We start from the raw sequence: 17,796 nt of genomic DNA, 5'->3' as shown, positions 1-17,796 counted from the left end.
AGTCCTGTTCAGCTTATATACATCGGACTTCCAATACAACTCGGAGTCCTGCCACGTGCAAAAGTTCGCTGACGACACTGCTATCGTGGGCAGGAGGAGGAGTATAGGAACCTCATCAAGGACTTTGTGAAATGGTGCGACTCAAACCACCTACACCTGAACACCAGTAAAACCAAGGAGCTGGTGGTGGATTTTAGGAGGCCCAGACCCCTCATGGACCCCGTGATCATCAGAGGTGACTGTGTGCAGAGGGTGCAGACCTAGAAATACCTGGGAATGCAGCTGGATGATAAATTAGACTGGACTGCCAATACTGATGCTCTGTGCAAGAAAGGACAGAGCCGACTATACTTCCTTAGAAGGCTGGCGTCCTTCAACATCTGCAATAAGATGCTGCAGATGTTCTATCAGACGGTTGTGGTGAGTGCCCTCTTCTACGTGGTGGTGTGCTGGGGAGGCAGCATTAAGAAGAAAGACGCCTCACACCTGGACAAACTGGTGAGGAAGGCAGGCTCTATTGTAGGTACAGAGCTGGACAGTCTGACATCTGTGGCAGAGCGACAGGCGCTGAGCAGACTCCTGTCAATCATGGAGAATCCACTGCATCCACTGAACAGGATCATCTCCAGACAGAAGAGCAGCTTCAGCGACAGACTGCTGTCACTGTCCTGCTCACTGACAGACTGAGGAGATCGTTCCTCCATCACACTATGCGACTCTTCAATTCCACCGGGGGGGTAAACGTTAACATTATACAAAGTAATTGTCTGTTATACCTGCATTGTTATCACTCTTTAATTTAATATTGTTATCAGTATGCTGCTGCTGGAGTATGGGAATTTAATAAAGTATCTATCTATCTATCTATCTATCTATCTATCTATCTATCTATCTATCTATCTATCTATCTATCTATCTATCTATCTATCTATCTATCTATCTATCTATCTATCTATCATAAAATCAGACCCCAACTTATAAGCCCGTTCAAAAATACATTTATTATTTATTTATTTATTTTTATCTTCTTGCCTCCTCCATTCTCTCATCAGTTTCTTAGACTTGTCGAATTTTGTCGCAGCAGTGCAGTTACCAATTTCTTTCGTCACTTCCATGACTTTTAATTTAAAACCAGCTTCATATTTTCTTCTGATCGAACGCTCCATCGTAGATAAAGGTGTATGAGGGGGTGAGATACAAAAAACACAAAACAATGCAAACGTTGCTTCTAAATAGTTCAGGTATTACCGTGTGGTCACGTAGGCACAATACATAGAAAACAAAAGGCCGTGTGCCCCGTGGTGACTCTCTCAAGTGGGCGTTAGCATATCGTAATCGCTTGGAGCAACATCCGTCCATTTTCCAACCTGCTGAATCCGAACACAGGGTCACGGGGGTCTGCTGGAGCCAATCCCAGCCAACACAGGGCACAAGGCAGGGAACCAATCCTGGGCAGGGTGCCAACCCACCGCAGGACACACACACACAAACACACCCACACACCAAGCACACACACTGGGGCCAATTCAGAATCACCAATCCACCTAACCTGCATGTCTTTGGACTGTGGGAGGAAACCCACGCAGACACGGGGCGAACATGCAAACTCCTCTTGGAGCAACAGCGTGAGTTAACCTGCATTTGACTTCTACGACCAACGTTATAAAATACCGGAAACTATACAGTCAAATCAAGTCCTGACGTATCCACGGGGGAACTTAAAATGCGAGTAGATACTGTACATGTTAGACTGTAATATCGAGCGTGTTTTATATTAACTTGAGAGAGAGAGCAGGCTGCTGATGCCATCGCCGATCATCCTGAATGTCTTGTCTGTGGTGCCCAGCAGCACAACTCTGTTAAACACTCAGAGGCTCGGACCCTCGCTGAAATGTCCTTTTCTTTTCTGTCTTTTCCAGTGTCGTCTTCCGCTATGAGTGTCCGAATGGGGAAGGTGAGCGACGAGCTCTTGCTTTCTCAGCCCCTGTGGGAGTATCTAATGGCAGAGCCACGCCGCATGGCGGAGTTCCAGAAGAAGCACGGGGTGTGTGCCGAACGCCTCCAAGACACTCAGGGCAGGTGCACCATCCGATTGCAGCTGGCCGAGGGCACTGGCGCCGTTACGACCGCAATGCGTAAAGCCTTCATGTCTCTGTGCCGGGCAGCACACAAAGATATGACCAAGGAGATGGAACCGGGCAGGAAGCGCTCCCTGCGGCAGGCGCTGCACTGTGTGGCGGGCAACGTGGCAGAGGAGCCGTGCTCACGGAAGTCACAGAGGCAGAGGCTCCAGACTGCGAACACAGAGGCGCCGGAGGCCGTGAAGCAGGGCGACCCAGGGGTGGCAGTCGAGGCCGATTTCAGAGCCACCGGCAGCACGGCTAACTACGAGGCGGACGGCGAGGACCCGAGCTGCTCCATCTGCATGGGGGAGATGGTGGAGAGGGAGACACTGGACAAGTGCGGCCATTCCTTCTGCAAGGAGTGCCTGAAGCAAGCCTTCCAGGTCAAGCGAGCCTGTCCGGTGTGCCGGCTGGTCTACGGGAAGCTGATTGGCAATCAGCCCGTCAATGGGACAATGATGGTGGAGAGGTACACTGATCTGGAGCTGCCTGGATACGAGGGACACGGCTGCATCTGCATTGTTTACAGCTTTCCACCTGGAATTCAGGGGGTGAGTAGAGGTGCTGTGTGGTGTCCCTCAGTTCGGATTGCACTCGGCGTACGGTGGGTTTTAGGAACGGCTTTGGAGGACGTCGGCACCAGCACACAATACCATTTCTGTTCGTAGAGCCCAAAATCACACAAGGAGGGCCGCAATGGGTTTAACAGGGAAAAAAATGGAAGAAACCTCAGGAAAGGCAGTTCAAAGAGAGACCCCTTTCCAGGTAGGTTGGGCATGCAGTGGGTATCAAAAAGAAGGGGGTCAATACAACACAATACACAGAACAGGACACAAGTCATCCTCAATACAATACAATATTACAAGTACAGAGCAGAATTCAACAGTAGATGATACCACATGATAGGATTTGGATTGGTTCAGAGTCCTGGAGACCTCGGCCAACAAGCCACACCCCCTGTTTATTGGCCATTTCACAGTTGAGTCGACACTGGACCAGCCAATCTGATGAAAGGACCTCTCTACATGACGATTCCTGTGATCCTCCATCAGAGATGACTTTAGGTAGGCAGGTGGGCAGTGGCACCAAAGTGGCACATTTGAGTACCGATAAGAGGGTCAGTAATAAATTCTTACTGTCGTGTTACTTATGTTTTAGTGTCAATGACAGTCTGCGCAGTTAATCAGCAGCTCTAGTCAGGGTGTGCTAAACTGAAGTTGAGTCTTCAACCTAAAACCAAAGGGGCATCTCTTATAATAGCAGGCAGACCACTCTACAGTTTAGGGGGTCTTGTAACTCAAAAGGTTGACCTCCCGCTGTTTTGTAAATCCTTGGAAGCAGGCCAGCATCTTGGGATCTTAGTGTGCGCTCAGGTGTGTAAGTCATGATTAACTGTGACTGTGGTGCTCTGCGATTGGACAGGATTTTCATTGTTGCACAGCAGGGGTCCTCAGACTCGGCCACAGTGGTTGTTAGTTTTGGTTCCACGTTAGAAGCCAGCACCTGCTGCTCATGTGACATGTCATTTCATTTTATGCCCCTTTAATGCTGTCTTACTGGTTCAGCTGGCGTTTCTATGTGTTGTGAATTTCGTTTTTCTAACTAAAGTGGGTGTCGGCAGCAGTCTTGTTTTTCAGGGGTTCCTTGATTCGAAGCCAGCTTGGTGATGCCAACACAAAATTCTACGTGCAGGTTGCTGTTGGTCCACTTTAAAATGTCGGCTGTTTGGTGTTTCGAAAACGTCATTTGGGGGGGGGGCCGGTTTCGGGGTGGGTGGATTGTAATGAGCTTGCGAGTTGAGGTTTATGGTTCATTATTGCTGATACTCTACAGACTGTCAAGAAACGGGGAGTCGGGGGGGCAGCAACACTAAAGCTTTATCACACCGCAGCATTTCTGGCAGTGGTAGTGAATTAGGCGTATTGTTTAGGTTTGGTCCTGCTTACGGTGCATCCGGAAAGTATTCACAGCACTTCATCACTTTTTCCACATTTTGTTATGTTACAGCCTTATTCCAAAATGGATTAAATTCATCTTTTTCCTCAGAATTCTACACACAACACCCCATAATGACAACGTGAAAAAAGTTTACTTGAGATTTTTGCAAATTTATTAAAAATAAAAACATTGAGAAAGCACACGTACATAAGTATTCACAGCCTTTGCCATGAAACTCCAAATTGAGCTCAGGTGCATCCTGTTTCCCCTGATCATCCTTGAGATGTTTCTGCAGCTTCATTGGAGTCCACCTGTGGTAAATTCAGTTGGTTGGACATGATTTGGAAAGGCACACACCCGTCTATATAAGGTCCCACAGTTGACAGTTCATGTCAGAGCACAAACCAAGCAGGAAGTCAAAGGAATTGTCTGTAGACCTCCGAGACATAAGGGTAAAAAAGGCAAAGCTTTCAAAATCATCAATTCAAGGCAATCAGAGTCCCAATGTGAAATCCCAGAGGCCAAGTCAAAACGTGGAGCTGGGCCGGCCAATCAGATGAAAGGACTGGTGCTCTTTGATCTGAGATGACTTTTCCGTAGGCAGGCTAACAGCTTGGCGGTAGAGCAGTGGCACCAGTTACACCTCCTGTGGTCGGTAGTGTTATTTCACCCTCAAAGCTCACAAAAGGCTTTCTGAATTTAACATCTAATGTGATAAAAGTGGCACAAATGCCAGCCTCTGTGCGTGTTTTGCATTTTATTTATTTATTTTGCGGTAACAAGTACAATTCCTGCACTTGTGTGCTGAAATTCTCCTGCATGAACTCAAAAGCATTTTGAGGCGTGTCAATGTGGTGGGAGCCTTTTTTTTTTTTTTTTTATGCGGCTTTTACTCCCGTTTTTCTTATGTATTTTTGTTACTTCTGCACTAATTTGTCCACATGCAGTCAACAACAACAACAACATTTATTTATATAGCACATTTTCATACAAGAAGTAGCTCAAAGTGCTTTACATAGATACTTTATTAATCCCAAGGGGAAATTCACATAATGAAGAAAAGAAAAATAAAAGACAAAATAAGAAATTAAAATAAGACAACATTAGTTAACATAGAAAAAGAGTGAGGTCCGATGGCCAGGGGGGGACAGAAAAAACAAAAAAAAAAACTCCAGACGGCTGGAGAAAAAAATAAAATCTGCAGGGGGTCTGAGGCCATGAGACCACCCAGTCCCCTCTGGGCATTCTACCTAACATAAATGAAATAGTCCTCTTTGTAGTTAGGGTTCTCACAGAGTCACTTGATGCTGATGGTCACATGGACTTCTGGCTTCTAATCCATCAATGTTGGAACATCACGGTGATTTGAGTAGATGGTGGTGGCACAATCCACCACCAAAAGAACACTGGAAAAGGAAACAGAAGAGAGAGTAGGGGTTAGTACAGATTTTAGAGCCACCATGAATAGTTATTATAACAAATTGGATATACAGAGTATCAGGATTAAATTAAAGTGAAGTTATGAGAAGGCCATGTTACAGTAATGTGTTTTCAGCAGTTTTTTTAAAGTGCTCCACTGTATTAGCCTGGCGAATTCCTACTGGCAGGCTTTTCCAGATTTTAGGTGCACAACAGCAGAAAGCCGCCCGCCTCACCACTTCTTTAAGTTTTACTCTTGGAATTCTAAGGAGACACTCATTTGAGAATCTGGGGTTACGATTTGGAATATAAGACGTCAGACATTCCGATATATAAGATGGGGCGAGATTATTTAAGGCTTTATAAACCATAAGCAGAATTTTAAAGTCAATCCTGAATGAAGACAGTCACACTTGAGTGCAGTCCTGGCTTCCCCTGCTACTACTGATACCATAAAAAAGTTTACACTCTTATATGTGGTCCACCAGGGGGCGTACCGCTCCCTCGGCCCCAACCCAGACCGACCAAGACATGAGTTCAGCAGACCCCCACTACACAGCTCAGTACAAAGCACCAACATATAAGTACACTTTCTTTCTTTATCTCTTTTATCTTTCTCTTTCTTTCTTTTTCTCTTTCTTTCTTTATCTCTTGCTCTTTCTCTCGTGCTTTCTTTCTATTTCTCTTTTCTTTTTTCTTTGCTCTTTTAACTTTCTCTCTCTTTATCTCTCACTCTTTCTTTATCTTTCTATTTTTCTTTTTTCTTCCTCTTTCTTTCTTTCTTTCTTTCTTTCTTTCTTTCTTTCTTTCTTTCTTTCTTTCTTTCTTTCTTTCTTTCTTTCTTTCTTTCTTCTCTCCTACCCACCCTGGCTCCCTCATTGCTGGCGAGATGATCCTTTTAGGGTGTTTCTCAACCTTCTTCCAGGTGTGCACCCCCTGGCGGCACCCAGCAGGGCTGTTCCAAACTACAACTCCCAGCATGCCCTGCAGGGATCCATGGTGCTGTAGCAAACCCATGTGGCTGCCCTCTAGTGTCTTGGGGGAGATAATGTCATGAGTACGGCCTCTCCCTTGGTCCTGTAATGCTCCTGGCCATCCATCACATATGTTCTCATAACTTGGTTACTGAATCCAATCCAAACGTTTGCTTCTTGTGACATTCCTACTCCTAAACACTGATCGTTACCAATCAGCAAACACAGCATTAAGGGAATTGCAGAAAATTGTACAGGGGTGAGGCGCCATAATGCCATGCAGGAAATTGCGCCCTTGGTTGTGGAGCACAGCTAGATATCTTGAATGCAGGGGGTGTGGTCTCAGTGGGTCAGGTGGTAAGCTGCTCTGCCAGCCAATGAAGTCCTCACTTGATCACAACCACACAACTCCAGACACTCTTTACTTTCCCCAGAAAAACCAATCTATGGTTGTCCACTAGATGGCATCACAATAGCAGAGACTCCCACGGCAGTGGGTGGGTGGGTGGGCTGGCTGGCTGCCTGCTTCCATATAGTGGCTGTTGGTTGAGATACGGGTTCCCCCGTAGGATGTGTCATGTGACAAATGGCTTAACATGTGCCTCACGTTCAAAGTGATGAAGACGAGGCCTGACTGAAGTGTTTACAGTGGTGACGGGAAATGAGGCTGTGACTTCATGAAGAACACGGTTAGAAATGTAAGGGTGGATTTTGTCCAAATGTTGAAAGCTTTTTCCATACATTTACATTTATTTATTTGGCTGACGCTTTTACCACATTTATGAAACAGTAGCTTCCATTCCTGTTGTTTTTCCAACTGGCGCACAGGTGGGTGTAGTGACTCACTCAGGGGGTCACACAGTAGTGTCAGTGGTGAGATTTGAACCCACGGCCTCAGGGTTTGCAATCCAAAGTCTTCAGCATTGCGCCCATAAGTCGAGGTATAGCTATGATTTTTGAGAGACGATCTACCAGAAATTATCGCAGTGATCCAGATCCAATTCCCACTCATGGCCCATTGCTGAATGGCAGAAAATATCTAAAATACATCCATCCATCCATCCATTTTCCAACCCACTGAATCCGAACACAGGGTCACGGGGGTCTGCTGGAGCCAATCCCAGCCAACACAGGGCACAAGGCAGGAACCAATCTCAGGCAGGGTGCCAACCCACCGCAGGACACACACAAACACACCCACACACCAAGCACACACTAGGGCCAATTTAGAATCGCCAATCCACCTAACCTGCATGTCTTTGGACCGTGGGAGGAAACCTGAACGCCCGGAGGAAACCCACGCAGACACGGGGAGAACATGCAAACTCCATGCAGGGAGGACCCGGGAATTGAACCCAGGTCCCCAGGTCTCCCAACTGCAAGGCAGCAGCGCTACCCACTGCGCCACCGTGCCGCCCTCTAAAATACATTTTTAAAAAAAAACTTTCTCTTCAACGAACGGTGCTTTGAATCCTGCATTGTTGCTGGAGTTGTTTTTATTTGTATTTTTTGATTTAAAAAAAAAAAAAAAAAGTTTAATAGACAACAAGCATAGTTAAAAATCGCACTTAAGGAAACTGCCTGCCCATTCTATTTAATCATAATTATAACAAATAATAATGCATTTCACTTTACCGGGCTCTCAGATGGCTGCACAGATAATCAAGAGTGGTACAATAAAAATGAAAGCACAATAAGAATGAATAAATAATAATAGTGCACAGCCTTGTTTTTGTATGTATTTATAAAATTTGGGAACTAATAAATTCTAGTTGATGCTGACATTTAATTAATTTGAAACGCGTAAAAATAAATATTTACAAAGGAAAATTTTATATACTTGGTGCAGTGTTCTAGTTAATAGTACAAGACCACTGGCACACACACCACTTAGTTAATTATATATATAATATATAGGGTGGTCCAGATCTAACTATGCAACTTTTAGTGCAATGCAATAATTGCATAATTGGATCTGGACCACCCTATATTTTATAATATATTGTAGAAAGAAAGCACAAAGTCAAGATAAAGGTTTGGGGTTTCCGGCCCCGTATAGTGAACAGTTTGCAAAAAAAACGTTTTACAGACAGTCACGATCGACATTCCACATTCGACAAATTACAGGGTATACTGGAGAGCTTTTTATAGTGGTTGGACCGGCCCCAGTCAGAGGATTTCTGGGTAAGGAGGTGCAGTGTCTTCTGGGAAATGTGATGTCATCTGGGGAAAAATTAGGGAGGTGTCAGTAGTGATGAATTATCAGGGTGTCGGTGTTTCCTTCTTTCTAGGAAAATAAAGAAAAAGAAGTTAGGTGTCTCATCATTTCCTTTTTGGCCTCGGGTTTCGCACTCGCTGTAGAGTCCTTCTGCGGCTCCCTAAGTGCTCGTGCTTGACAATATACATACACACGCATATACACACAATTAAGCACAATTTGTTTCGGAAATGTGCTCGCAGTCCAAAGCACTCGTATTTCAAAGCAAATTTCCCCATAAGAGATAATGGAAACTCAGATGATTTGTTCCACAACCCAAAACTATCCATATAGAAATGATTAATACAAAATATAAAGTAAAAATACTTCAAACAAATTAACCTGCACTTTACCTTTGAAAAGAATCGTGGCTGCTGTGAGTGAGTTTCTAAACTCTTGTGGGATTCCACCCAACGGGATGACATGCGGAAGAGCGTCCGAAAGCAATCGCAGTCTCCCAGCGCTGTAGCAGTTCGCCGTAAAAGTGAATCCAAAAAGATCGCGGACCTGCTATAATAAGAGCCCGCCGTCGATGGGTGATACAAGGAACATTATAAATGCGCAGGTCACAGGATTACTTGGCCACTAACGTGACAATGACACTGCTGTGTCTGTGTATAGGAGAGTGGCAGGTCACACTACAATAAATAACTGCGCTGTTCCTGTTTCAAGCTGAATAAAGCTGGTGTCGCTAAAGTACTGAGACTCCGCTTCGTGTTTTGGGGTGCAAGACAGGAACTTGCATGTCACAGCACACACACACACATGGTCAGCATGCTGTAGTACACAGTATACACTCGTATGGATGTTGACTATATGAGCGAGGCACATCGACTGAAACTGAGCATGGGAGACGATTACCCACAATCCCACAGCAAGCAAGAGAGAAAGAGAACCACCATTGGCTCAGTTGTGATCACGTGACACTCGGCGGACAAAGCGTATATGGACTACTTGTATTGCAGGACCTCGCTCATTTATCAAGTTAAAATTTATTAAAAACTTTAGCTTGTCTTTCAAAACACTCGCAGACCAAGTTAGTCGCAATCCAAGGTTCCACTGTATAGATATTGTGAAAGGCGCTATATAGGCACCTGACACAGACTGACAATGGAGGCACATGAAAACTAAACAAAAAGATTTATATTCTTCACCTGTGCAGCACGTCTTCGCCATGCCCCACAGGCAGTACACAGTCCCAAAGCATACCAAACAAAATAAAGCAAAGCACAAAAACAAGACACACTCTTCACCACCACTCCTCCCGACTCTAGCGCCCTGAGTAGTGGCCACAGGCTCTTCTTATAGCCCACCCGGAAGTGCTTCAGGTGATAATCAAAAGTCAAAGTGAACTTTATTGTCCTCTCAACCATATACAAGTATACAGATAGATGAAATTGCGAAGCTCAGGGTCCACAGTGTAACAACCTGATGTGCAAATAATAAATTAAAAATAAGAATTAAAATTTAAATTAAAAATTAAAACACAAACAAGACAAGGCATTGTGCAAAGACAACACAAAGAATTAGCAGCAATATCGATGTGTAAGATATGTAATATAATAAATAATAGATATAGATAATACAGAAATGATCAGTGTATGATAATAGTTGTTTAAGACGTGTAAACAATGACAGGTCAGAATGTTTCACAGCAGGATATCAAGAGTGTCAAAATCCTTAAAGGTCAGTATGAGATTTTCAGTTCTTCTCTACCTGCACACTCGTCTTTACAGGAAAGTGGCTCGCATGTATAAAAGTTCTGTTTTTAGAGGTGGTTGAGGCCGTGGGAAGGTCTTGGGGGCAGCCTGGTGTTAAGAAGTCTTACAGCTTGCGTGTAAAAACTCTCCTGCAGTCTGGCAGATCTGGCTCTGGTGCTGCAGTATATAACCGAATTCATGCTGCACTTCCAAGTGTGGCTGCGTTACTGCCCACATGGGCTCAGGAGGCCGTGCAGCTCCTCCTGGCAGTGACCACCGAGCCCAACAGGGCTGAGGTCCTGTGTAACATAAGTGTGGCCCCGATGTAACCCAGGGGGGCTGCCACCAAGTGTTCCAGGGGATGTAATGTGCATCCCATGGCTGCTCCCCCAGATCCGGGGTATCCCGGCCATCCACCACAGATACTCTTTAATGTACAGTGCATCCAGAAAGTATTCCCAGCGCATCACTTTTTCCACATTTTGTTATGTCACAGCCTTATTCCAAAATGGATTAAATTCATTTTTTTCCTCACAATTCTACACACAACACCCCATAATGACAACATGAAAAAAGTTAACTTGAGGTTTTTGCAAATTTGTTAAAAATAAAAAAACTGAGAAATCCCATGTCCATAAGTATTCACAGCCTCTGCTCAATACTTTGTCGATGCCCCGTTGGCAGCAATTCCAGCCTCAAGTCTTGTTGAATATGATGCCACAAGCTTGGCACTCCTATCCTTGGCCAGTTTCGCCCATTCCTCTTTGCAGCACCTCTCAAGCTCCATCAGGTTGGATGGGAAGCGTCGGTGCACAGCCATTTTAAGATCTCTCCAGAGATGTTCAATCGGATTCAAGTCTGGGCTCTGGCTGGGCCACTCAAGGACATTCACAGAGTTGTCCTGAAGCCACTCCTTTGATATCTTGGCTGTGTGCTTAGGTCGTTGTCCTGCTGAAAGATGAACCGTCGCCCCAGTCTGAGGTCAAGAGCGCTCTGGAGCAGGTTTTCATCCAGGATGTCTCTGTACATTGCTGCAGTCATCTTTCCCTTTATCCTGACTAGTCTCCCAGTCCCCACAGCATGATGCTGCCACCACCATGCTTCACTGTAGGGATGGTATTGGCCTGGTGATGAGCGGTGCCTGGTTTCCTCCAAACATGATGCCTGGCATTCACACCAAAGAGTTCAATCTTTATGTCATCAGACCAGAGAATTTTCTTTCTCATGGTCTGAGAGTCCTTCGGGTGCCTTTTGGCAAACTCCAGGTGGGCTGCCATGTGCCTTTTACTAAGGAGTGGCTTCCGTCTGGCCACTCTACCATACAGGCCTGATTGGTGGATTGCTGCAGAGATGGTTGTCCTTCTGGAAGGTTCTGGCCAGCTCTAGGAAGAGTCCTGGTGGTTTCCAACTTCTTCCACTTACGGATGATGGAGGCCACTGTGCTCATTGGGACCCTCAAAGCAGCAGAAATTTTTCTGTAACCTTCCCCAGATTTGTGCCTCGAGACAATCCTGTCTCGGAGGTCTACAGACAATTCCTTTGACTTCATGCTTGGTTTGTGCTCTGACATGAACTGTCAACTGTGGGACCTTCTATAGACAGGTGTGTGCCTTTCCAAATCATGTCCAGTCAACTGAATTTACCACAGGTGGACTCCAATGAAGCTGCAGAAACATCTCAAGGATGATCAGGGGAAACAGGAGGCACCTGAGCTCAATTTGGAGCTTCATGGCAAAGGCTGTGAATACTTCTGTACATGGGATTTCTCAGTTTTTTTATTTTTAATAAATTTGCAAAAATCTCAAACTTTTTTCACATTGTCATTATGGGGTGTTGTGTGTAGAATTCTGAGGAAAAAAATGAATTGAATCCATTTTGGAATAAGGCTGTGACATAACAAAATGTGGAAAAAGTGATGAAGCGCTGGGAATACTTTCCAGATGTACTGTATGTATATGCCGTTCTACAGCATGATTAAAATCGTCTTTTGTGTATTAAAGGTGTAGGTCTATTTTATAAACATTTTATAACATCAATGTTAATATAGAGTAGAACTATAATAATTATTATTATTCTGTATTAGTATTGATGTGAACGATTTGTGAAATTAGTGTTAAGCATAAAAAAAAAAAAAATTCTAGTCACTTGTTTTTACAGGTGTGTGTGTGTGTATAAATATACACACAGTATATACATAATTTTTACTGCAGTAATTTATTAAGAATTATTGGTCTTTATTTAGGGAATACGTACTCATAGTTCATCTGTCGTTTCAGATAAAAATGAACTCACCCAAACAATGAATTAAAATAAATAAATAAATAAAAAAGTTTTTAAATTCGCAAAGATGAAGTCAAGAATAAAAAGATTTCATTTTCAATGATTTGTATTTTTTTATACAGCACTTCATATTATTATTTTTAAAGCTCATTCTGTAAAATGAAACTATGATTATACAGGGCGGCACGGTGTTCGCTTCCCGGGTCCTCCCTGCATGGAGTTTGCATGTTCTCCCCATGTCTACGTGGGTTTCCTCCCACAGTCCAAAGACATGCAGGTTAGGTGCATTGGCGATCCTAAATTGTCCCGGGTGTGTGCTTGGTGTGTGGGTGGGTGTGTGTCCTGCGGTGGGTTGGTGCCCTGCCCGGGATTGGTTTCTTGCCTTGCGCCCTGTGTTTGCTGGGATTGGCTCCAGTTGAACCCCATGACCCTGTGTTTCGATTCAGTGGGTTGGAAAATGGATGGATGGATGATTATACAAGTCAATGTATTATATTTATACATTGACATTGGGATCTGTAGCGATAGTAGGGAGCAGGTTGAGGAGACCTTGGAGAGGTGCAGATATGAGAGGAGAGGAATGAAGGTCAGTAGGACCACCAAGTCAGAATACATGTGTGTGAAAGAGAGGGAGGTCAGTGGAATGGTGAGGATGAGGGGGGTAGAGTTGGCGAAGGTGGATGAGTTTAAATACTTGGGATCAACAGTACAGAGTAATGGGGATTGTGGAAGAGAGGTGAAGAAGAGAGTGCAGGCAGGGTGGAGAAGAGTGTCAGGAGTGATTTGTGACAGACAGATATCAGCAAAAGTGAAAGGGAAGGTCTACAGGACGGTAGTGAGACCAGCTATGTGATATGGGCTGGAGACAGTGGCACAGGAGACAGAGCTGGAGGTGGCAGAGATAAAGATGCTAAGAGTGGCATTGGGTGTGACGAGGATGGACAGGATTAGAAATGAGGACATTAGAGGGTCAGCTCAAGTTGGAGTTGGAGAGGTGAGATTGCGTTGGTTTGGACATGTGCAGAGGGGAGATGCTGGGTATACTGGGAGAAGGACATGAAGGATAGAGCTGCCAGGTAAGAGGAGAACAGGTAGGCCTCAGAGAAGGTTTATGGATGTGATGAGAGAGGACATGCAGGTGATGGGGGTGACAGAACAAGATAACGAGGACAGAAAGATATGGAAGAAGATGATCTGCTGTGGCAACTCTTAACGGGAGCAGCCGAAAGAAGAAGACAATATCTTTCTTTACACATTTTGCACACATATTTAATATCTGTAATAAATTTCACCAAGAATGTTTAAAAGAAATCATTCAAAAAATGTGTACGTGAATGTAAATATATCAGTCTGTTCATAATTCATTTAGAATACCAGATTACAAACAAAATGTCACCTATGTAATCATATGTCAAAGGGTGGTAAAACAACAATAATCAATACATTTTTGAAACTTTTATGACAAAATTAAATAAATATATATTTATTTCTTAAGGTTATTTATCTGCACAAACCAAGACTCGTGAGTAACATTTTGTAGAAAGTTCAAAAATAAACGCAAATCACAAAGCGTCTGTGTGCCGACTGAAACAAGCTTGTGCAGAATACATTAACTGACAAGAGGCTGGCCCGCCCTTTGCGATTTTTGGTAGCCGACACAGGCTGTGATTGGCCAATTTTTGGTAGCCGACACAGGCTGTGATTGGCCCAAGCTTTCAGTTCTTGTTAGCTAAAAGCAATCTGATTGGTTCTCACTACCAAGAATTACCTCGACTCACGGCTGCTCGGAGGCGCCACTCGCGTTAACAACCACAGATGCGTGGAATACGCAAACAAGTAGTGTGGTGAGGCCTTGAAAACGTCACTTGGTGTCGTTTTTAGGGAAATGAGCTGACTAGGACTGGTGGGCTTTGTTGGGTCGAATGGCCTGTTTGCATTGTAAGTAGGGGCCGTGTGGTGTGGTGCCTCCTAGAGGCAGCAGAACACGTGTTGTGCTCTGATTGGCCCTCCGTTCCCTCCACCCCCTCCATTGCAGTAGAGGCCTTGCCTGTTTGTTTGCAGGTTCACATTGTTTGGTGTGTATGGACTTGACGTGAGCTGCAGGTTTGTGTTCCTTCTTTCCTTCCTTGACATTCTTTTTTTTATTTATTTATTTTTTGCCAGCCAGAGCATGTCAACCCTGGCGTCTGCTATCCTGGCACAAACCGAGTGGCATACCTGCCGGACAACCGAGAAGGAAACCGCATCCTGCACATGCTGAGGAAGGCCTTTGACCAGCGGCTCATCTTCACAATCGGCACCTCCATGACTACGGGCTTGAGCAACGTCATCACTTGGAACGACATCCACCACAAGACCAGCATCTGGGGAGGACCGCGCCGGTAAGAGGGCAACGGGTGTGTCTTGTAACAATGAGAAGTACTCAGCTCATTTGGGGGCGGGGGGGGTTGGTTGGGAGAATTTACCAGAAAAGGAGTGGAGCAGTGATATCACTGCCCGAAAACTGAGAAAGGCCAAGAGTCAAGGTTGGTGGGCCTGAGCTGTGCCAGACAAACATGGCTAGATGTAATCTACCAGGGATCAGCTGACTTGCAGCAGTCATGTGATCAGCTGTCCAGAGGTGTACACGTTAGATTAGAACAATCGAGATGAGAACAGGCCATTCAGCCCAGTAAACCTCGCCAGTCAACCCCACGTATTTCTTCTAAAAACACATCAGGTCAAGTTCTGAGGGACCCTAAATAAAGTCCTCCTGTCCACCACACTACTTGGTCGCTTATTCCAAGTGTCTGTCATTCTTTGTGTGAAGAAAAACTTCCTGATGTTTGTGTGACATTCACCCTTCACAAGTTTCGAACTGTGTCCCCATGTTCTTAAAGACCTCATTTTAAAGTCACCGTCTTGATCCACTGCACTTATTCTCTTCATCATTTTAAACACGTCAGTCAGGTCTCCTCTTCATCACTGTAAAGGCTCAGCTCTTTTAGTCTTCATAACTCACCCCCTGTAGCCCTCAATCAGCCTCGTCGCTCTTCTCTGGACTTTCTCCAGTGCTGCTGTGTCTTTATGGAGTCATCAGCTGAGCACAGGACTCCAGATGAGGTCTCACCAGTGTGTTATAAACCTCCAGTGACTTGTACTCCACACATCAAGGCGCTATATAACCTGACATTCTGTTAGCCTTCTTCGTGGCTTCTGAACACTGTCTGGAAGTCAATAGCTTAGAGTCCACTATGACTCCTAAATCCTACTCATAAGGTGAACTCTCGATTTTCAGACCCCCATTGTGTATTCAGACCTCACATTTTCACTTCCTACTTGTAATTCTTTACATTTACTGATATTACAAATCTGTCCAAGCCTGTCTGCTGTCCAAGTCCCTCATTGATGATTCAATGGATTCATCTGCAAACTTGACCAGCTTGTTCTTTATATTCCCATCTAAGTCATTTATATATGTATATTAAAAATAGCAGCAGCCCCAGCACTGCCCCCTGCTGGTCACCACTCTTAACATCGGCCAATTCTGATAAGGCTCCTCACCCCAACACCCTTCCTGTGTCTCAGCCAATTCTGCCCCCATCTACACCCCACACCCTGAACTCCCACTTCCACCTCTCTTGTGGCACCTTCTCAAATGCTCTCTGACAGTCCTGATCAATCATCTCATCTGCTCCTCTCTGGTCGTATCCTTTTGTTTCCTCCTCATAGAATTCCAGCCTGTTAGTAAAACACGACCCCCTTGTCTGACCTCACGCTGACTGTCCCTAATGACTCCTGTCCTTGCCAGGTGTTGCTCAATCTTCTCCTTAATAATTCCTTCCATTAATTTCCTGTGATGCCCATTAAACTTACTGGCCTATAGTTGCTCTGTTCTGCTCTGTCACCCTTTTTATATAATGGGATGATATTTGCCATTTTCCAGTCCTTCAGAACCTCTCCAGTGCGCAGTGACTTCCTAAAAATATGCGTCAAGGGTTTATATCTGTACTCTCTTAAGAACTCTGTGGTAAATATTATCTGGTCCTGACGATTTGTTTGATTTCAGCTTATTTAATCTGAGCAGCACTTTTCCATCTACAATTTCCAAATCCCCCACTACCTCTTTAGATGGCCCATTGGCGGTGGGGCGTCGTCAGGTCTGCCATATTGAAGCTGTCGGGTACTGGCTGTCAAGATATGCCAAGCGCTCATCTTGAAGTGCGGTGTGACTTTCTGATTTTCACAAGTAAGACTTGTCTGCATATTGAAAGGCACCTTTCCAGTTTACAGTATATGGTTATGTTATTTGAAAGATGTTAATAACAACAAAAATAAAATCCTTGTCTTGTGGTTTACTCCTCAAATATCCATCCCCATATCTGAGTATATGAGAAAGTCGAGGGGAGAGCACTCCCGGTTTTTGAAAATTAAATGGCGCTGATCGAGAGAGACTGACCAGGTCATCATACAAGATCAGCGTATTGTTGCTGACCACTCACTTTTGCTTTAAAAACATCGTTTAACAACGAAGCGATACAAAGGTACAAGTGATGGAAAACTAAACATACTAATGGGTTTTTGTATTTAGTCCATATTTATTAATTTATCTTTTTTAGTTCATATTCACAACTTAAAATACCTGATATTGTGAAAGTAATCCATTAGCAGAATTATATTTTAAAATATTTGTCTCCCTTTTTTCAATGTTCTTCTATCTCTCTCAAAATAGATAGTTAAAATATCATATTCTTTTTGTTGTTAACATCAGCCTTATCATACATATTGCATACCAGGGATTTTTCTTGCCTTGCATCCAATCCTGCTGCAGTAGGCTCCAGATATCCTGCCATCTTGCTCCGGATAAACAAGTTTAGATAATGTCGTATATGTTGTTCTTAATCTCAGACGCTGTCTCTGTTGTTTTACTACCTGCTCTTGCTCTGCTCATTATGGGTTTACTGTCCTTTATCCATCCATCCATCCATTTTCCAACCCGCTGAATCCAAACTACAGGGTCACGGGGGTCCGCTGGAGCCAATCCCAGCCAACACAGGGCACAAGGCAGGAACCAATCCCGGGCAGGGTGCCAACCCACCGCAGATTGTCCTTTATGGTGGTCTATT

The 17,796-nt window shown here is 44.4% G+C and overlaps 1 protein-coding gene across 4 annotated transcripts in view; it reads left to right on the top strand.

The window, feature by feature from the left end:
- LOC114649211 (probable E3 ubiquitin-protein ligase DTX3) overlaps nt 1-17,796 on the top strand; it is a 69,430-nt gene that overhangs the window by 43,353 nt on the left and 8,281 nt on the right. For all 4 annotated transcript variants that reach the window (XM_051924987.1, XM_028798692.2, XM_028798693.2 and 1 more), the window contains 2 exons: nt 1,920-2,674; nt 14,855-15,072. In XM_051924987.1, coding sequence (XP_051780947.1) covers nt 1,920-2,674; nt 14,855-15,072 — 973 coding nt within the window. The remainder of the gene's footprint in view (nt 1-1,919; nt 2,675-14,854; nt 15,073-17,796) is intronic.

The sequence above is a fragment of the Erpetoichthys calabaricus genome, chromosome 3 (assembly GCF_900747795.2).
Source record: "Erpetoichthys calabaricus chromosome 3, fErpCal1.3, whole genome shotgun sequence".
Lineage (NCBI taxonomy): Eukaryota > Metazoa > Chordata > Cladistia > Polypteriformes > Polypteridae > Erpetoichthys > Erpetoichthys calabaricus.
The sequence above is the reverse complement of the archived record's forward strand: the minus strand, read 5'-3'. Positions and strand labels throughout refer to the sequence as shown.